The 21,954-nt window shown below is 43.8% G+C and overlaps 1 protein-coding gene and 1 long non-coding RNA gene across 8 annotated transcripts in view; one reads left to right on the top strand and one right to left on the bottom strand.

Annotated features, from left to right (window-relative positions):
- The window catches only part of STXBP4 (syntaxin binding protein 4), a 211,224-nt gene extending 208,582 nt beyond the window's left edge, over nucleotides 1-2,642 (bottom strand). For all 7 annotated transcript variants that reach the window (XM_061615297.1, XM_061615301.1, XM_061615300.1 and 4 more), the window contains exon 1: nucleotides 2,177-2,642. In XM_061615297.1, coding sequence (XP_061471281.1) covers nucleotides 2,177-2,442 — 266 coding nt within the window. In that variant the 5' untranslated portion in view covers nucleotides 2,443-2,642. The remainder of the gene's footprint in view (nucleotides 1-2,176) is intronic.
- On the top strand, nucleotides 1,874-21,165 carry LOC133379638 (uncharacterized). Its single transcript, XR_009761228.1, has 4 exons — nucleotides 1,874-2,155; nucleotides 9,089-9,244; nucleotides 20,627-20,707; nucleotides 21,077-21,165. It is a non-coding gene; the product is annotated as an uncharacterized LOC133379638 (long non-coding RNA).
- The last annotated feature ends 789 nt before the right edge of the window (nucleotides 21,166-21,954 follow it).

Genomic DNA, 21,954 nt, shown 5'->3' with positions numbered 1-21,954 from the left:
AGGAAGGTTTCTTTAAAAGAGGTCTCACTACTGCCTCCTTGAGACTACTAGGGACTACTCCCTCACTCAAGGAGGCATTTATCACTTCCTTGGCCCAGCCGGTGGTACTAGTCCTGCTAGCCTTCACTAGCCAAGATGGACAAGGATCTAGAGCAGACGTGGTCGCCCGCACCAATCCAAGCACCTTGTCCACTTCCTCAAGCAGTTGATAACACAGTTGTCCTGGCACTGGTAATCCAATTAGCAGGACATGCTAATTATTACACAGCCCCAATTTCACTTTGAGTGGGGAAGTGGAACCTGTGTAAATGTGCTTGATCAAAAGGAAGACAGGATTTTCAGTTAAGCAAACTCCTGCTTTTATAAAAACCAAGACACTTAAATATACTTCGTGTAAATGTCTGAGTTCCTGTACCAGCGGAATACTGAAGGAACTTGTGGAACATCCTGCTACAATATTTAGAACTGATCATATGGTATGAAAGACTCCTTTTTCTACGTTTTTGGCTTCTCGTTTTTCCCCCACCTGCCATACCTTTTTCTCTGAGTAACAGGAGCTTAAGAGTTTACAGGATTGGTTTTACTTTTAAAAAACAAGAAACTTCAGAAATCTGAATTTACAAGATCTGAACAGAGAGGTTTATAACAGATGCTGTTGGAGGTCGCTGATTCATAGGGTCGTCAGAAGTCGTAATCAACTTGAAGGCACATAACAAACAACAACAATCCTGAATATAACATTTGCTGTTTTCTCCATAGAAATGACACATAGTCTCACGTATGTAATGATTAACTATACTGAGGGGAAGTATGATTAAGCTATAGTAACTAACATAACCTATTAATTTTACTTAGAATTAAGCCCCACTGTGTTTATTTTAGTGTGTGTAGAACTGAATCCTGGTCTTCCAGGTCCTAGTCCAAAACTCTAACCATTTCATTTATACAATTACAGATGTTCATTTTAAATATATTTTAATTTAAAATATATATTATCAAGTTGCTCAAATATGTGTTTTCTTTTCTTTTTACTCGTCACTAGAGTTCTTTGTATGGTTTAGAGTTGGCATTGGTGGAGAGCAGCACTCTTGTGCCTTTAAAAGCTGTGTGGCAGGGAGAAATGATTATGAACTAAAAGTGCATTTGGATGAACTTTTCTTTTTAAAATGAACTTTCCAAGCACTGCTGGTTACTAACACAATCCTCTTCCATCTTATTCAGAAGTAAGTAGACCCCACTGTGTTCTGTGGGGCTCATTTATGAGAGCAAGCATAGGACTACAGCTTTTCGTAGTGCCTATTCAATGTGAGTTTGCCACAACTCATTCAGTGTGTGTGCAAACAGATTTGGAAGAGCACTACTGAATGAAGAGATATCTAGGTTTCTGTACGCTATTCAGGAGGTATGACTTAACCGCATACACACTCATGAGAGCAAGCATAGCATTAAAACTCTGTTAGGTCTGTGTGTGTACTGCCTTCAAGTCGATTCGGACTTATGGTGACCCTATGAATAGGGTTTTCATGAGGCTGAGAGGCAGTGACCGGCCCAAGGTCACCCAGTGAGCATCATGGCTACGTGGGGATTCGAACCCTGGCCTCCCAGGTCGTAGTCCAACACCTTAACCACTACACCACACTGGCTCTTAATACAATGTTTTAAGTGTCCACTATTTCTTTGAAAAGGAGGAGGATAGATAAAGAACCAGAACAGGTGGAGGTCACACAACTTTTCTCCCATCAGAGAAGCAACTGTGACAGCAGCTGGAATCCCGTCTGAACCAAAGTAAGCCACTTTACAGTTAGGTACTATACGCAAAACTGAAATACTTAAGTATCCACATTATGTTTGCAAGGGAGGGGAATATGGAGAACGCCAGAACTTGGCCCAACCCCGTGACCTCATTGGCCACGCCCCTTCAGGTCTAGTGGGCACCAGCCGACCCTCTCCACCAGCCATTTCTATAGGGCTATATCTTCTGAACTCTCCAGAGCTTTCTCATTTTGCCAGAGAAGCGTTCCTATGTATATGTATATCTGTATGTATGCTTATATGTCCCCACAACCAGCCTAAGGCAACACTCTTATTCTACTCTGTCCAGCCCGCAGACAACGAATCCTGTTCCTAGCATGGAGGCGGCGCAACAAAGGAACAGGTAACGAGAACGCGGACTTACCCCCCGCGGCCGCCGTAGTCACTGCGATCCACTAAGTGCAGGCGGCAGTAAAGCGACAGTTCCGTGCCGCCGACTGTGAACAAGCCCCTTGGTGCGCGAGGTCTCGCGATAGTTGCAAACCGCGCGTGAAGAAGGAAAAAAAATGAGCCCGTCCACGTGACGGGGGGAACATGGGCTTGTGCGTGCGGGGCTGGGCTTACTTTGGGCGCTCTGCTGCCGGAGCGGCGGGAGGATGGGGCCCCTGGAGGGCTTGGCTCCGTCTCCATGGCAACGGCAAGGCGTCCTGTGGGGGGTGGCGCGGGAAGAGTAGCGATCCCTTCGCAGGGTCTCGCCAGCGGCAGCAGCAGGAAGACGGGAGGCACCGGAACAGGACGGTGCTGACCTACCTGGCGGCCGGGGTCGTGGGCATGGCGGGCGTGTCCTACGCGGCCGTGCCTCTTTACCGCCTGTATTGCCAGGTAAGAGCCAGCCTTGGATTGTTTAGAAGGCTGGGCCTGGGTGAAGCTCGCTGGGTTGACTTTGAGCCAGTAGCAGAAAGCGCACGGTGTTGCCTCCCTTTAACCTGCCTGACAGGGTTGTTGTGAGATCAAGCATGGGGAAGTGAGAACCCCTATGCTCTGAGCTCTTTGGGGGAGTGGAGTGGAAAAAAATGTGGTTGTCAAATTGGAAAAAATACCAATATTCGCGTTACTTTGAACCAACCAAAGCAAAAATTGGCAGCCACACATGCTCTCCAGCTTTGCATGCTCAGGAAATCGGGCTGCAGTTCGATTAACCATAATGAATTTTTGTCAATTAATTTGCCATAGGAAGCATTGCCTTAGAAGACACATTCCTCTGGGGTGGGGCGCAATACTAGTTATATATGACAAGGTCCATTTTGTGTACAATATTAGTATTTTTTCATGTGTGGATGGATGGATGGACTGCCTTCAAGTCAATCCTGACTTATGACGACCCTATGAATAGGGTTTTCATGGTAAGCAGTATTCAGATGTGGTTTTCCATTGCCTTCCTCTGAGGCTGAGAGGCGGTGACTGGCCCAAGGTCACCCAGTGAGCTTCATGGCTGTGTGGAGATTTGAACCCTGGTCTCACAGGTTGTAGTCCAACACTCTAACCCAGGACTGTGGAGTCGGAGTAGGAAGCAATTTTGGGTGGAGTCGGAGTTGGTAGAAATGTTCCGACTCCAGCTTCAAAATAAAAACTTTCATAGGAATTTAGGGAAGTTTTCTTGTTCAGAAATTTTAATCAAATAAATATATTTTATGTTCTATCAATCTAGCCTGATGATTCATGTGGTGGTGATGAAATGCCTTGTGCTACCATTTTACTATAGTAAATTTGTTATTACTAGTTAATATACATTTGCCATTTATGAAGGGGTTGGAGTCGGACAGTAGAAAAATAAAGGAGTCGGAGTCGAAGGTTTGGCGTACCAACTCCACAGCTCTAACCACTACACCACACTGTACTAGACACAATTCTTCCTCCTCCACTCTCTCCATCTGAGATCAGGCTGGAACATGATCAATGACAAATTTATTTATTTTCATACTTTTTTACGTTTGTGTCCTGCCTTCCTTTTAATATGGGACCCAAGTGGTCTACCATCCAGGCAGTGACCAGATCCAGACCTGCTTAGCTTCAGCAAGGTGATGGCCATGTCTGCATTCAGACCATACTAAGACATCTTTTAACATCCACTAACAAAAATGGCATCTCAAATATTTCACAGAATCAAATTAAGTATAGTCAGAAGCAGTTACTAGAAAACAGAGATGGCCACTGATAAATGAAGACCATTGAAGCATATGAAAGGTAGTAGCTGTGAGCTCCATGTAATTCCCCTTTCATAACTTGGCTTCCAAGGAAGTTGCATCACATGGGGATCATATTGATGCCTCACCTTTTTTCAGGGTGCTCAGAGTGACAAAAATGGAATCATCCTCTGAGCTTCATAACTGTCCTGTGAGGTAGGATAGGCTGAGGCAAGTTATCCACAACCACCTAGTAAACTACAGTGCAACCCTACATGTGTCTATTTATATGTGAGCCCCATGTATTTCAGTGCAATTTACTCCCAGGTAATGTGTGTATGAAATTGCAGCCTAAGTGGAATAAATTGTAAATGTGTGGATTGAATGCATGTTTCTCACATCTAAATCCAGCACTCCATTACCACATAATAATGGCTAATGCTAAGCAGTTGTAGGGTAAATTAAAATCCTTTTCATACATTTGATTGGTTTTTGCACTTGCTGATTTTATTGCACTTCAGTAGTTCCACTTCTCTTAGGCCTGTAGTATTCCCACCCCTGCTCCGATCAATATGCCACAGCACCTGAAAAGTTAACTGGGGTAGGTTCAAACTGCATGTGATGTTGGCAGAACCCATTGTTTAAATATGGCTTTGCATCAGTTGTGTAGAAATGGGTGGGTGGTGTCTGATCTGATTTTATAACAAAAGGGGCATGTGGTTAAGGAGTGCAGAGTTCTTCTCCCTGCTTACCTTTCTATCTTCCTGAGCAGTTTTCTCCAGGTGAGGGTCACTTCTAGCATCTCAGCCCAGTTGAAAGAAATTACATTTGGGGGACAGATTGTAAGCTGTAGGGAAGGATAAGGTTTAACATTTCTGTCCATGCATCCCTTTTTTCTGTTTAAATCAAGTCACCACAGTTTGTGCATAACCGGAACAACACACAGATCTTATGTCATATGTAGATTTGGACTACATATGATTTCACTCTTAGTGTCCCTGTGGGATCAAATCAGTGTGGTCTGATGGACTAGGATACCAGGGTTTCAACATGTGAGGATGGGCAGGAGCAGCTCCTTCTCTCCCTGTGGTGGGAGAATTAAATGTCCCCATTTGTGTTGGTTGTAAAAGGTGACAAGCCTAGTTTCACTTCCATTCCTATATGTGTTCAGTTGTACAATGATTAGCAAGTCACTCTCAGTCCAGTTGAAATTGTAATGAACTTCATCACAGGATAGCTGTGAGAACATAGGATGCTGTCTTATACCAAGTCATTCCTTTGGTCCGTCTAGATCAGTACTCTACATTGACTGGCAGTGATTCTCCACAGTTTCAGAAAGGGATCTCTTCCAGTCGTACCTGTGGCTGTATTGAACCCAGGACCTGCTGGGTGCAAAGTAGATTCTCTACCTCTCATTTTGGATTAGCATCATGGTTTCTTTTTTAAAAAGAACAGCTGGAGCGCTAGGGGGACTGAAGAAGACCTACCCTGGGAGTGAGTCTCTGAGCATCTGGGTACTTGCTGCTTGCTCCTCTGGGTTGATGCCTTTTGAGACAGCTGATGTCCCTGGTAAGTGCTGCAAGGCCTGGAACCCCCTACCTGACCCTGGCTCCAGAGAGAGGCTGCAGTTAATTGCACAGCCTCTTGCATCAGCACCTGGCTGGGTCAGGAGGCATATAAGCCTGGCTGCCCTTGGGGAGCCCCTTAGGGAGTCCCAAGGGCACTATGTTCTTCTCTTTCTTTCTTTTTTCCTAACCAATCTGGGGGAGATTGGTAGTGGGGAGGGCATATGGCTCATGTGTCGTTTCTGCACAGGGTCAGAGCCTGTGCAGTGAACTGAATGATAGGAGAAAGTTGCCAGATGCCTTCAGAGTGAGAGTCTGCAACTGGCAGAAGGCTGGCCCTCCCTGGGTGTGAGACAGAGGGGGAGTACATGTGCCCTGTGTGAAAAATATTGGGTGGGTCTGACTTCCTAATTCTTGCAGAGGCCTACTGTGATAATACGCTCAGATAGGTTTTGTTGGTGGGCTCCTGTTGGATCCATATCAGGTGTTTAGTAGGAGTCTTGGTAAGGAGGGTGATGCCACCCCAATTTCATTGATCACAGGTAGAGGGAATCATAGCCATGGGAGGGGGTGAATTACCATAGAAGATGAGGGCAACACTATCTACACCTTGTTCCTCCCTCCCATTCCTCTCATGAATGGGTCCCTCGTTACGTATCTGCTGTGCCCACTGGCCTGTGTGTGTTGTTGTTTAACACCAGATCGGTACATAATAAGACCATATTCATTAATGATTTGATAGTGGATGAAGGTACCGATTTGGTGTGCATTACCGAGACCTGGGTGGGTGACCTCTGAGGAGTTGATCTGACCCAAGGGGTATTGGCAACCGGTCTGGATACTAGGTGCATCACCAGCACAGGCTGCAGGGATGGGGGAGGAGTTGCTGTGGTCTACAGAATTTCCATCTCTGTCACTGGGAAACCACTCTGTCTTTGAGCTGGCTGTGAGGGCCTACACCTGGTGTCAGGCCACAGAGACAGAAAACTAGGATGCTGCTGGTGTACCATCCACCCTGCTGCCCGGCAGCTTCTCTGACTGAGCTGGCAGAGGCCATCTCAGCTGTGCTACGGGAGGAGCCCAGAATGATAGTCCTGAGTGATTTCAATGTCATTGCTGAGGCTGCCTCTAGCGTTCCTCTTGACCCTTGCCCTTCTTGGCTTATTAACGTTTGCCGAGGGGGTCTGACTGAGTGGATCCAGGGTGTGGTCAAAGCATGATTGCGGGAGAGAGTGGTTCCAGCTGCCCTGAAAGAGGTGGTAATCTGACCACTCCTGAAAAAGCCCACCCTGGACCCATTGGTCTTCGACAATTACTGACCGGTCGCTAGTACCCCCTTTTTAGTGAAGGTGATTGAGAGGGTTGTGGCACAGCAATTGGAAGTACTCTTGGATGAAACAGATTATCTTGACCCATCCCAGTCTGGGTTCAGGCCTGGTTATGGGACTGAATCGGCCTTGGTCGCCCTGATGGATGACCGTTATCAGGAGAAGGACGGGGAGTGCAGCCCTATTATTCTTACTTGATCTCTCAGTGGCTTTTGATACCATTGACCATGGTATCCTTCTAGGCCAACTTGGTGAGATGGGTATCGAAGGCACTGTTTTAGAGTGGTTCTGATTCTATCTCCAGAGTCATTTTTAGAGAATAGCATTGGGTGATTGTCTTTCAGCTCCCTGGCAGTTGTGCTATCTTGTCCCCCATGCTGTTTAACATCTATATGAAGCCCTTGGGAGCGGTCATCAGGAGATTTGGGGTGAGGTGTCAGCAATTTGCTGGTGATACCCAGTTCTGTTTCTCTGTAACATCTGAATCAGGAGAGGCTGTGCAAGCCCTGGACTGCTGCCTGGACTCGGTGGTGGGCTGGATGAGGGCCAATAAACTGAGTCTGAATCCTAGCAAGACAGGTGCTGGGGGTTGGTGGTTCTCGAGTTCAGATAATTGGTCAGTTGCCTGCTTTGGGTGGGGTTGTACTCCCTCTGAAAGAGCAGGTCCGTAATCTGGGGGTGCTCCTGGATCCAACTTTGTCGCTAGAGGCCCAGGTGACCTCAGTGGTTAGGAGTGCCTTTTACCAGCTGTGGCCGTTTCTAGACTGGGATAGCCTGACCACTGTTGTCCACGCACTGGTAACCTCCAGGCTGGATTACTGTAATGCGCTCAATGTACAGTCTTTCAGGTTGGTCCAGAAGCTGCAGCTGGTGCAAAATGCGGCAGAGAGACTGCTCGCTGGGGTAGGGTATCATCCCACTGCTGAATGAATTGTACTGGCTGCACATTTCTACTGGGCCAAATTCAAGGTTCTACTTTTGGTGTACAAAGCCCTATACAGCTTGGGACTAGGATACCTGAAAGACCGTCTTGTGCCTTATATACCCAGTCAATTACTGCTCTCTGCAGGTGAGGACCTCCTGCAGATACCATCTTATCAGGAGGTCCGTTCTGCACAAACTAGGAGATGGACCTTTAGTGTGGCGGCACCTATCCTGTGGAACTCCCTACCCTTAAATTAGGCAGGCGCCATCTCTGTGCCTATTGAAGACCTTTCTCTTTCAACAAGCCTTTTAAGTTGAGACCTTATCCCAGTCTGCTTCTGTGTTGGAATTGCTTTTTAATATGTTCAATTTTTAAAAAAAACTATATGTTTTTTAACTTTTTTTAGGATGTCTTCAAAGCTTTTTTAAAAAAGCTTTTAAAATTGTTTTGTTTTAATGTATTTTAAAGTCTGTTTTTATGATGTTTTAAAGTGTTTTTAGTGCTTTTGTTGCCACCCTGGGCTCCTGCTTGAGAAAGGGTGGGATATAAATAAAATAAAATAATAACTAAATAAATAATAAACACCCAGCTAGAGAGAATTTTTACACAATTTAGTTAATCTTAATCTTCATTGCTAGGGAGCTGTATTTAGGAAGTGGCTAAGAGGTAGGTGTAAATCCATCAGTGAATAACTGTATTTATTTATTAATTAAATTTATATCCTGGTCTTCCTCCCAGAAGGAATTACTGGTTTAGCTGCTGATTTTGGAAACTAATCCCAAATCCCAAATACAGTCTTTCAAGACGAATGTAAGTGTCTCTTAACTCCTTAGTATCTAACTGTTCAAAACAGTCACTCTAATCGGCTCTAAATACCAGTTTCTGTGGAACACTGGGAGAGGGTTATTGCCCTCATATCCTCTTATTGGGTTTCCAGAGATATTTGGTTAGCCATTGTGGGATGCAGGGCGATTTACTAGATATACCTGCCAATCAGTATTAATTAGTGATTTCTGTTACAACTTTTACATTGACAATATTTCTAAATCTTTAAAAGCAGGGGTTCTTAACCTGTGGTCCATGGACCCCTAGGAGGTCCATGGATAGGCTTCAGGGGTTGAACCAAGCACACACACACACACACACAAATCAGTTTCTAATGCAATAAAGTAAATTGTATTTATTTATCGTCAGACTCTCAGAGGGGTCCATGACCCAAAAATGGTTAAGAACCACTGCTTTAAAGGGATTGTTTCTGTTTAATCCTTCTTGCTCCAAATACCATTTCTTGTTTTTAACCAGCCTATTGTTAATTACAGCTTCTTTTCCTTTAAGGCAACTGGACTTGGAGGGTCTGCAGTAGCAGGTCATGGTTCAGACCAGATAGAGACAATGGAACCTATAAAAGACCGCATTATTAAGGTTACCTTCAATGCAGATGTACATGCAAGCCTCCAGTGGAATTTCAGACCTCAGCAGACTGAAGTATATGTAAGTAGGGTGTTTTTCTTTTTCTTTCTTTTTTTTTGTATGTCCTATGGTGACTTTCTCACATAGGCATTTGCGCGAGTGCCAGTCTCATGGCTCACATAAAAAAAATAGGATTGTAAGTAGTTGTGCTGAATTGAAGTCCTCATATGAGAGGTCACTTACTTTACAGTTTGCTTTGTCAGGAACTAAAGTCTGTGGAATGCAGTACAGCATGGCCATTCAAGCAGGCCCTGTACATTCAACCGTAGGAGTTGGTGCAGTTTTTCCTGTGCATGTAAGATTATCTCAGGTGGGCTTTGAGCTCTACTTTGTCGAAGGCAGAATAGCACTGTTTGATTTGCCTTACTTCTAGCTTCCCCTTAGCCTTGGAAAACCAGTTTTCTATTCTGCCTTCACTGTGTGTGTATGAATTCTTTGCACTCTCTGCTCACTTCTGTGATTCTGCCCTTCTTTCAGGCTGGTATTCTGTGCATTTATTTTGGATCTGTATGTGTGTTCTGTCTGTATCAGTACTAACAAAACAAAAACCTTTGTTACAGCTTATTTTATTGTGCCAGCCATTTTGCTTTCCTCCTCTAGATCACACTTGGTCTTCTCTGCAACCATCATCCCCTTCGAACTCCCCTCGAATGGCCAGCAAACCAGCTGAGCAAGCCCATGGCCACCTGACTGCCACTCTGCAGATTGGCCAGCTGCACAGCGACACAATCTCCGCTCTACTGTGGGGAAATATAAGGAAAAGTCAGCCGTGCCAATAAGGAAAGCCTGGCTGCTGCTGCCATTACTGCAACTTCCCGCCTCCCAAGTCGTTTCTACAAGAGCAGTGGGAACTCAAATGGCTACTGACAACCCCTTGTCCAGCAGGCCAGAGGATGCTCTGGTGGTCTCATTGGTCATAGAAAGGGACTCCCCAGCAAGGTCAGCAGCAGCTCTCACGCCAGTTCTTCAGCCCTTTACTACAGCGGGTTTCAGAGACAGCGGGAGCCGAATATTAGACCCATGTTATTTTCGATAGAATGCCAGCCCTATCAACATGGTGGGCACAGAGCAGGAGAATGGGGAGAAACTGTTTTGGCAGGAAACTCTACACAGCAGCTTGCCTCTGAGGGCGACTTGAGTCACTTTACGAGATGAGGAGCAATTATCGGGGGATGAAGACCAACACAGAAGAGATTTAGCAGCAGTCTTCTCCTGATATCTTTTGTGGATTTAGGGACTCAGCCATTATGCAGTCTAGCCATTTCCCATCGTCATGTCAGGCATCCCTCTTGATGAGAAGGGCTCAGCAGCACATTTTCCCAGAGAGTCTACAGACTCATCCCCCTCCTATGCAGCTGCATCTGACTTTAGACATGCTAGTGCAGCTGAAAGATATTTTGTTAGCAGACCTGTCTGAAGACTTGACTGCTGCCTTACGACCTTTGATGGCTGCTGCATCTAGCCCTAATGTCAACATTCAGCCATCGGGCACAACTTCAAGGGGCTCAGCTGCCTCAGTCTGCTCAGCCCCAAAATTCTCAGATCCAGAATACACACCCCTCAGCAAGTTCAGAGGATTCATAGACATGCCTCGCCAGACCGTCATGCAGTATCCAGGAGCAGCTCTCATCAGCTACTTTCTATTGAAAGTTCAGAGGTGGCCAATATAGCTTTAATTGTACTAGATGAAGAAGAGTGAAATGGGGAGTCTGAGTTACGAGAGGTCTCTTCCATTCGAGTGTTTCAGGAACAACATTACTTACCATTGCTCTGCAAGGCCATGGAAGCTTTCAACTTGAACACTCCAGAGGAGGCTCCTTCACAGGATTCCTCATCCTCTAGAGTAGTGTCCATGTGTCCAGACCCCAAGCCTAAGTCTCGAGTGCTCAAGCTCCTATTGGTGCTTCCGAAGATCATTAAAGCAGAGTTTGACACACTCTTACAATATCAAAAGCCTGTACCCTTTGCGAATAAATATTATCTTCTGGATTAGTCACTTATGGACCAACTGAAGCTCCTGCTCATTGATGCCCCAGTGCAAGGTTTGGTAAGCCACTCCCTAAATCCTAAAGATTCAGATGCACAGCTCAAACATGTGATGGAACAAAAGTTGGACTTAGGCCTCCGGTGGGTGCACGATGCCAGTGCTCTATCGGTAAGGCTGTAGCCTCAGCTGCAGTATTTGTATGAGCTATTATGCTGTGGTTGGAAGAGCTGTTCACCAATTCTCAGCAGGATGCTGCCAGAGTTCGAAAATCCCTACTGAAAATTTCATGGGTAGTTGCCTTTATGGCAGACGTTTCAATTGATGCGATCCAGTTTTCAGCTAGAGCTTTGGCTGCTTTCCGAAAAATGGATCAACATCACTGCAGACCAATGGGTGCTACAGACACTAACACAGGGTCTCAGACTAGAACTCACTGTGTCGCTACCTCACAGGTTCATCCCATCTCCTTTTCCACCAAATCTGGTCAAGAGAGACAGAGTTCAGGAGGCTATTTGTCTTCGCTTGGACATTGCGGCAATCGAGCCACCAGGGGAGCACTACTTGGGTATGTGTTCCATCGTCTTTACAGTAGCCAAGAAGAACGTCTCCTTGCAGGTGGTATTGGGTTTAAAACATCTCAATAAGTTCATAAAGTACTGCAGGTTCAGGATGGAGCTTCTACACCAGGGAGATCTCTCATCCATAGACCTCAAGGAGGCTTACATATAGACCTACATGTTCCAGAATTCTAAGCCCACCATCATTACTTCAGGTTTGCAGTGAATGGTCAACACTATTAGTACAGGGCGATGCCCTTTGGTCTGGAGTCAGCCCCCAGGGCATTCACCAAGGTTGTGGTCACCTTGGTATCCTACCTCAGACTACAAGGGATTCACACCTACCCTTATCTAGATGATCTTCTAATTTGCTCACCATCTCTGGAGAAATATGGGAGGATCTTTATTCCACTGTGGCATGCATCAGAGACCATGTTTTTCTTAATTAAGGAAAGTCATCTTCATCCTTCATGCCATATTCTTCATTTGGGAGCCATAATAGATACAGGCATGGGAATGATGGCTCTATCTCCCGAACGAGTGTCTAAGATCATGCATATGGTACAATCCATCACAACATCTGATGAAACAGGAAAAGATCCTGGGGTTCACAATCTCATCAGTTCAGGTAACTCCATGTGCAAGACATCATTCCTGATCCCTGCAGTGGACCTTGTTGCCAGATAGCTACATCTTCAAGTGTCAATGTAATCTCAGGTTTGTGAGTCTCTCCACTGGTGGATGCAGGTTGCTAATCTACAAACTGGTTCCATTCAGAAATAAATCAAGAACTGTTATCACAACAGGTGCCATTCTGTTGGGCTGGGGCCCCCTATGTGACAGCAGAATGGCTCAAGGCAACTGGTCAGCGTCAGAGTCACTCCTGCCTGTCAACCTGCTGGACCTATGTGCAATCCACCTGACTACAACATTTTGCCACGCTGGGACATTGGCACGGTGCTGGTGAGGACCAACAACATCACAGCCAAAGCTCACCTGAATCAGCAAGGGGAAGAAGATCTCAACCCCTGGAAGACAAGGCAGCCCTTCTGATGAGTTGGGCATAGTGTCATCTGGATTCTTGATGATGGAGCACTTGAAGGGAGAAGACAACATTCAGGTGGACTCTGTTGTCCAAGGCAGCCTTTCCCAATCAGGTGGCTGATGGAAGTTGTGGTCTAACAACATCTGGAGGCACACTGGTTGGGAAAGGCTGGTCTAAGGGTCACCTGTTCCATGCAGACCCAGTGTGGCTGAACCTTCATGTATGGAAATTGATTGGAAACTACTCATGAAAGCAGCCTTGCTGCCTTCTGTGATAGACACCATGCTGGCCTTCCACCTTGAGATTATACCAGAATACTTGGAAGGCTTTTAAATCATGGTGCCCGGAACAGTCTTGGGCACCGAAGAAAGCAGCACTTAAGGAAATTTTATCCTTTTTTCAAGATGGATTGGTGATGGGTCTACATCCTAACACTTCTTCACCAGGCATCAGCCGTCTCAGCCATCCTATCAAAATCTCAGGATAAGCCTTTAGGTTCGCATTCTTTTTGAAGTGTTTTGCATGGAGTGACCATATCTTCACCACTTATCCAGCCCCATTTCCCACCCTGGGATCTTCACAAAGTACTGATGGCAATTCAGAAATCACCATTCGAACCACTTAAGTCCATCCCTCTATGTCTGCTATCCTTCAAGGTGCTGATTCTGGTGGCACTTATTTTGACCAGACAGGTCTCTGAGATGAATAATCAGTGGATTAGCACTGATGCGTTTTCTAAAAGGACAGGGTCATTTTACACATGAATCCTCTTTTCCGTCCTAAAGTTCTTTCTACCTTCCACTTGTGTTACCTTCCTTCTCTTCCTCTTCTTCTCACCTAACTGAGAAGACTTGGCATTCTTTGTATACAGTGCCCTGAAAATGTACATTTCCAGAACCAAGCCTTTTCATAAGACAGACTCCTTGTTTCTTTTCACCCTTCATTGGGGAAAAAAGTTTCAACCTCCACTTTATTCAGATGGATTAAGGCTTGCATTTCCCTAGCTTACACCAGTCAGAATTTACAGCCACCAGCTAAGATCATGGCACATTCTACCAGGTCAGCGGCCACCTCAGCAGCCTTTTTGCTTAATGCACCTCTTCATGAGGTGTGCAGAGCAGCCACTTGAGCTACTCCAAACACATTTATCAAGCACTACCAGGTTGATAAGAACGCCTCAGCTGAGGCAGCCTTTGGGAGAGGTTTTGCAGTTCATTCTCCCAAAGTTATAGGCAGCCCTTCATTAATTTCTCCCCATTTATGCTTGCTAAGATTTTATGGGTCAGCTTCAGTATGTCCCACCTGAGATTATCTTACATGCATGAGAGGAGACCTTTGGTCTTACTGTAAAACAGTCCGAGTGAACCCACTGCTGCAGTTGGTGCATTATCCAGGTCACTGCTAATGTATTAAAATACTCTGCTTTGGGTTTATTTTGTTAGAGATAATTATTTCTGAACAATCTTAACCAAAATTAAAATAGCACAACACAAATATTGTGATTCACTGTGCCAGTGGCAGGTAAAGATTGGTTCCAGGCAAACAGGCTCAGCCACATTGTCCGTTTGCTCAGACCACAAATATAGCTACCTGCGTGCTAGGGAAATGCAACATCTTGCTGTGGGTGCTGTATCTGCATGTATACTCATGCTGTTATCATTTAATTATTACATTTACTCTTCCAGGAGGTGGCTGTTCCGGTAATTCTTATGAATCTTACGATTAACTGCAGTTTTAATTGTACTATGCAGTAAAAGGAAACTTTTAGTTTATTTAGGACTTAGTTTCGAGGCTATTAGCCCTTGAATTTTATAACTGCGTCAGAGTACAACTTATCCTTAGATTTGGAGTTTACCTAATGGTACTTAAAAGGAAAAAATGTCAAGAGCTGGGTATAATCCCAGGGGGAGAGGAATTTTTACCTTCCATTACCCAAGCGAAGATAACACAATTCTTCCCTTTAAAGTTGGATGCACTCCAATTTTTGTCAGTATCACAAATAGAATCTAAGGATAACCTTCAGTCACCAAGTCTTCATGATTGGTCACTAGATCACCAATTAAAAATTAATCTACCCAAGGAGGACTTACACGTAAGAAGTTTAGCAGAAGAACTTCAGGATGCGGTCTTTAATTGCTCTTTAACCTCGAGACCCGATGAGTTTCCCTCAGCAGTAATTACAATTGATTCATTATCCGAACAACAGGAATCAAGAGCCTCCTTGTTAGAGAACCAGACCATAAATAATCCTTTAAACCAACTGAATGCCCCTGGTCTTAACTTACCATCATTGGGATGGGGCATGGCAGTAACAGAAGAACTCGGCCTAATAAAGGCGTATCTCTCAGAAACGAACAGCTTACTAACCACTTTAATTAAGTCAGTGGGGCCACTTCTCACAGAGAGATTACGTTCTACTGACATTATTGATAGAGCCCCCAAGCTTCAGAACAATTCGATACAGGTTCCTAATCCGAAGGATAAGACTACAAAGACAACCCAGTCGGCTTTTCATAGAGCCAAAAAACAGGAAAAACAGAAAAAATCGAAGAATGTTAAAAACCCAAAGCTTACTCTAACAAGGAAAATGAACTATAAACCGCTATTCAAACTATTGGATGCCTCAACTAAAATTCATCAAACACCAATACCCACTTGCAAAAAAACAACTACTAGAGTAAGAACATTAAGCTCAACTCAGCTCTAACTCAAGATGTGACAAGATTATAGATGGGTCTGATTTAGTGATGGACAGGAATGGATCTTACGTACAAGACTTGGGCAAACTACACCATGAGTCCTTTTTTCCTGCTAGCTCTCTCAATGAATCGCACTGGAAATTACAATTGCTGAGAGATAAGTTAGCGGTAACAATTTCTTTAAAGTCGTCGGAATTTTGGACTACGTCCTGGATAAGACAATGTTTCGTCTCCTGTCTTCAGTTATATCTGCCGAACGTACAGTATAAAAATTGTATCAAGCATGTGACCCATTTGTTTTTGCACGATCCCGATAGGCGTGGCATATTTACCCTATATTCGCCGTACATCGCAGACCGGATTTATAGGATTAGGGATGATCTTCTAACTCACGGTATTTTGGTACAATGATTTTTTTAAATAAAGCTTTACCTACTCCGTTAGTTAATCTTTCTCTATCAAAAATGAGATATGAAGGGCTCCGGACTCAGACTAATATTTCAAGTCAGAGGAGTCAGGAATACTCGACTGCCCCACCCCCACAAATCCATCGCCAAAATTGGGTAGTTAATGATATACCAGAAGAAAGGCTTTCAAGGCAGGAGGGTTATGTTTCTGAAGAACTCCTTCTCTTGAAATCATTTGGTCGCTCGCCTAAATCAGAACAGGAAGAAATTATTGACAGATTAGGCCAACTTATTCAAAATTTGACAAAAGGAGGCCTTAAAGAACATGATGCTGTTTCCGTTCAACCCCGTTTTAGGTATCGATGATTTTACTGCCCCTCCCCCAATAAATTTAGTTAATCAATCTCCTTCGCAATATCTATTACCAAGTATTAACAATGGCCATATACTTTGCGATAGAGTGATGAGTCCAGTCAGCCATCAACATCGTGATCCGATATCGGGCCCAGCAAAGACTGAGACCAGCTCAGCTTGGCTAGAGATGCATTTTTTACAACCAGAGGAACAGGGTTCACCGGATAGAACTCGAAAGATCAAATGGGATTTTCCACAGAGGTCTGCTCTAAAATCTCGAGTTATCACTAATGTCAGCACATTAACTCTAGCAGTGAACGTTATAACCCCATGCCCATGACACCAGCCATACACAATAGGCAAAGGTAATGCTTCACGGAATATTCCCAGACATTGGGAAAAAGATAAAATATCGGACACGTTGAAAACAGGTTTGCTAATTTCCATACTATTCTGGAACATCGCTGGCTGGAAGAGTAAAACGGCCGACTTAGACCTAATGCAGTTCCTACAATCATTCGATATCATTTTACTCCAGGAAACGTGGCTTAACACTGGAGAGTCAATTGAGCTGAGAGGATATAGATCCTGGCTAAAACCTGCCATTAAATCAGCATCAAAAGGCCGTGGCAGAGGGGGCTTAGCATTATTGGCCGCTACTCACCTCACTTGCCAAGTAATAGATCTAGACTTAGAGGCTCCGGACCCAGTTTTAGCACTGGGCTTTAGGATCGCTGGTCTTCCGCCCTTTATTTGTATAAATATTTATATCCCCCTGCAAACTCCAGCCAACAGGAATCTCCCTGGCCATTATTGGAATTATATTTGGAAGCTCTTCAAGATAGATACCCAACTTATGAGCTTCTCCTGGGTGGTGATTTTAATGCCAGAATGGGTCCAACTTACCCTGAGAACGACGACATTTTCAATGAATTACTTGAGGGCAATCCAATTTTGAATAGATCCGTTAGGGACCAGATAGTTAATAACTATGGTCTAGCCCTCTCAACTCATCCAAAAATTTCATCTTGTCTGCCTAAACGGCTCCCCCTTGGATCTTTCTAAAGGATCTTATACATACCTAGCAAGGGCGGGGGCCAGTTTAGTTGATTACTTTCTAGGGACTCACTATCTAATAAACAGAGTCAACGAATTTAATGTGATAGCGAGACCAGAAAGTGATCACTTTCCTTTAAGGATAACTTTTATGGCCTCTTTAAGCGGAAGAGCGGACCGTTTAGAGGCCTTTAATCCAGGCTCTCAGTATGTGCGTAAATGCCTCAAATGGTCACAAGAGATAGGGACAAAAGCTCACCGCCTTTTGTTAACAAATTCCTTTTCCCACCTACGCAATTTGGCCATAATAGACTCTCATAGTTGCTTAAAGACATATGAATCTTTAATAGACAAGCTTAGCCCTCAGATCGTAGCCTTGACGACCTCAGTCCCTTTCCAACATAGAACGTGGTTTGATAAAGAATGCAGAATTTCAAAAAACAACTTACTAAATACATCAAATTATTCCGATCTGATAATCGACCTGAAAATTTTCAACAATTAATAATACGGAGACAGGCGTATAAAGCATTACTTAAAACCAAAAAAAAATTGTTTTATCAGGCAAATTGGAGGGCTATAGCAAGAGCGTCCTGCAGTAGCAACGAATCAGAATTTTGGAGACTTTTACAGGGGAACTTAGTACAAGTAAACTATACACCTATCCCTCCTATTATGCAAGAAGAATGGGTGACTCATTTTAATTCGATCTTTGGCAGTTTATCCCCTTCAAAACCTGTAGTTATTGAGAAGGCCTTGAATGGACTTCCGTCCTGGCCTTCGGTCACCGCTGATGAAATCGGGGAATTGGTCTCCCTGAAAGCAGGGAAAGCTCCAGGGGAGGACATGTTAGCCCCCGATTTCCTAATACAGAATTTATCTTGGTGCAGCCCTTTTTACTCACATAAATAATACAGGGAACATCCCACAGGGTTGGTTAACTAGTATAGTGGCCCCAATTTTCAAAAAAGGCGATCCTACGATTCCTGCAAATTATTGCCCAATAAGTCTTTTAGATGTTTCATCGAAGCTGTATAGTCGCCTTCTCTTAAATAAACTAAAAGCTTGGGATCAGGCAAACTCGATAATATGCAAGGAACAGGCAGGCTTTAGACCCAAAATGAATACAATTGACCAGGCATTTATTTTATATCATTTAATAAAAAAACCAAGATCTAAAGTTTTTCCATCTTTATATATTGCTTTTGTCGATTTTTCTGCAGCTTTTGACACAGTTGACAGGGAACTCCTTTGGAAAAAATTGGCTCAGACAAATATTGACCATAGGTTGTTCTGGTTGATTAGGGCCCTTTATCAGTCTAACGTTATTCAGGTGAGACAAGGGACCAGTGGTAACCTATCCACCAAAATCCCAGTGTACAGGGGAGTTAAGCAAGGGTGTCTTTTGGCACCCTTTTTATTTAAATTTTTTATAAATGATATTGTAGAGGCACTGTCATCGCCTTCTTTTTTCCCCCCCTCAACTGGTACCAAAAAGATTTCCATTCTTTTATACGCAGACGATGTGGCCTTATGCTCTTTAACAAAAATAGGCCTCAAGCGTATGATCCGAAAATTAGAAGAGTATTGTCTTTCCCAGAATCTTACGATCAACCAAGCCAAATCCAAAATAATGGTTTGTGGCAAGTTTATGAAAGCTAAGAATAAATGGTCAATAAATGGAGTACCAATAGAACAGGTCTCAACTTTTAAATATCTTGGAATCTATTTGTCCAATAGACTCTCTTGGACCCCGCAGATAAAGGCAGCATCTCTTGTTGGTCACTGTGCCCTCGGCTTAGCCAAAAGGTTTTTTTTTACTCGCGGAGGTCAGCTAGTTCCCCCCATGATAAAAATCTTAAAGGCCAAAATACTCTCGAAGATTTTATATGGCACAGAATTGTGGGGAGTTGCAGCTAGATCCAATTTAGACTTTGCAGAATACCTTTATGAGACAAGTGCTAGGTCTTCCTATGGGGACTCCAGCAGCTCATCTTAGAGCTGAGCTGGGTCTGCCTTCAGTAGCAGCACGCATTGATTTAGCTTATTTACGGTTTTGGCTCCGAATTTTCAATATGGACGATTCAGGCCTAGTCAAGCAATGTTGGCAAGATCAATTGATTTCGGGAGGATGGGCGTTGATATGCCAGTCGATTCTCTCAAAATATGATCTCTCTCAATCCAAATTAATGGAACTTAGTAAAGTTGGCCTCCGTAATTGGATTTTTGACTGTGATGCGGCACAGGACCGCACGTCCATAGTAACGGCTTCTTTTTCACGATGGTTCCCAGAGTTTAAAATTAATCATTTCATGTCATATTATCTAGATGTTCTTGATAGAGCCCCTATTAGAAGAGCTTTTACAGCTTTGCGTTTTCAAGTAATGCCTACTGCATACCTGGAAGGCCGGTTTCGTGGTATACCAGTGGAACAGCGTCAGTGTATTTATGGTTGCAAGGCAGTGGAGGACATCCTTCATTATTTACTTTACTGTCCACTGTATGAAGACCCTAGGCAAAAAAATTTAAATTCCTTTTTAAATGTTTTGATACCTTGCTCTGATAGAAGGTCAATGTGCTTTTATTCGACAATTTTAATCCAGTGACTCTGGCAGTAGCCAATTTTGCTTTGGCTGCACAAAAATTGAGAGAGTCCTTTGTTAAAGGGTGGATAGAGAGGTTATAGTCCTTTAGGATAATATTGTTCATGATAAGTTATTGCTACAATGTATGTATATCTATGTGCACATGGCCTATGGCTAAATTTGCAATAAAGTTTGTATGTATTACATTTACCCCACCATTCTCCAACAATCTTAAGGCACTGTATATGGAATGTTTCATCTTTATTATCCTCACAACAACCCTGTGAGTTAGATCAGGCTAAGAGTAACTGGTCAAAGGTCATCTACTGAGCTTCATGGCTAAGTGAGGATTTGAAGCTGGGTCTCCCCAATCTTAGCCTAACACTAACCACTAAACCAGCCTTTCCCAACCTTTGGGTCCCCAGATGTTGCTGGATGACAGTTCCCATAATTCCTAACCGTTGGCTATGCTGGCTGGGGCTGATGGAAGTTGTAGTCCAGCAACATCTGTGGACCCAAAGGTTAGGAAAGGCTGCACTAAACACTGACTCAGTCAGGGGCACTGGGTGAGCCATAGTTCACTTCTGTGTCTATCTGGTTGGAATAGCACAGCAGTATCCTGTGGAGACTCTTTTTGCTGGAGTTCTTTAGATAAGCTTGTATTCAAAGCCCCATCTGCAGGGGAAATAAATTCCCTTTCTTTTGAATTCTAGATAGCTTCTTAATTTAGAACTACTTTAGAATGGAACACTGAACATTCTGCCACAGAAATCCACAGGTGTAGTCCACTTCAGGTGAGTGAGCCATTAGTGTAATTTGAATCAACTTTAATTATCAGAAATTACAGACGTAGTGATACCAAAACCTAAATACATAAGAAAAGCCCTGCTGGGTCAGGCCAAGCGTGGTGCATCTCATCCGGCACTCTTTTCTCACAGTGGCCAACCAGATGCCTATGGGAAGCCTGCAAGCAGAACCCCAGTGCAATAGCACTCTCTCAGCCTGTGATTCACATCATACTGTCTCCGACAGTGGAGGAAGAACATAGCCATCATGACTAGTAGCCATTGGTAGCCTTATCCTCCATGATAATAATATATCATGGCTAGCCAAAGAAGTGGAGGAAAGCAAGAGAAATGACTAGAGAAACTGTTTTCTTACAGGTGGTTCCGGGAGAGACTGCACTGGCATTTTATAAAGCAAAGAATCCCACTGATAAACCAATAATTGGAATCTCTACCTATAACGTGGTGCCTTTTGAAGCTGGGCAGTATTTCAACAAGATACAAGTAAGTGAAGTATACTCTAAGATTGGGCTGCAGCTGTTGTTAACAGTTCAGCTGGTTAATTGAACTTTTCTACATTTGAAACCCAATTCTGTGTTAATCCATGTGAGCAGCAATACCCAGGGTTTAGGTAAATGCCCCCTATCTTTCCTCATGATTGGTGCAAGGAAAACCTATCCTGACTCTGGATCTAGCCCCGTCCTCTGCTCTGAAGAAGCTGCAGATTTTTCTCTTTAGCATCTGTTGCCTCTTCTAGAACAAAGTAAATCTGTCTGATCTGAAGTAGTTAAAAATACTCAATTTTCCCCAAAGTGTGGATATAATAAGGATGTAATTTGCTATCAGTGGCGCTTGGGATATGGTGCTAGCTCTTCATTTTAAATACTTGATCTCCAATTATGGCATAGTCAGAGTACACACATTGAAATTAGTGGACGAGTCTGAGTATGACTAACATTGTATATTGCCCTTTGCATTTAAGCAGGCACTATAGTGTTCACAAGTCAGTGGCAAAATGTGAAGGATGTGGATTTTTGCCTTTTGGTGGGAAATACCATAAAGAACGTTTTGCCACAGTGTCTCACTTGAAGTAGGCGCTGAAGATTGTTTCTAAGATGGACTGTAGATAATATTGATTTTATATTGAACTTTAAAAAACAAACTTTCCCCCCTCATATATCCAGTGCTTTTGTTTTGAAGAACAACGACTTAATCCCCATGAAGAAGTGGACATGCCGGTATTTTTCTTCATTGAT

Source organism: Rhineura floridana, chromosome 3 (assembly GCF_030035675.1).
Source record: "Rhineura floridana isolate rRhiFlo1 chromosome 3, rRhiFlo1.hap2, whole genome shotgun sequence".
In the NCBI taxonomy this organism is placed as follows: domain Eukaryota; kingdom Metazoa; phylum Chordata; class Lepidosauria; order Squamata; family Rhineuridae; genus Rhineura; species Rhineura floridana.
Note: the sequence above shows the minus strand (reverse complement) of the source record. Positions and strands in the feature narration are given on the sequence as shown.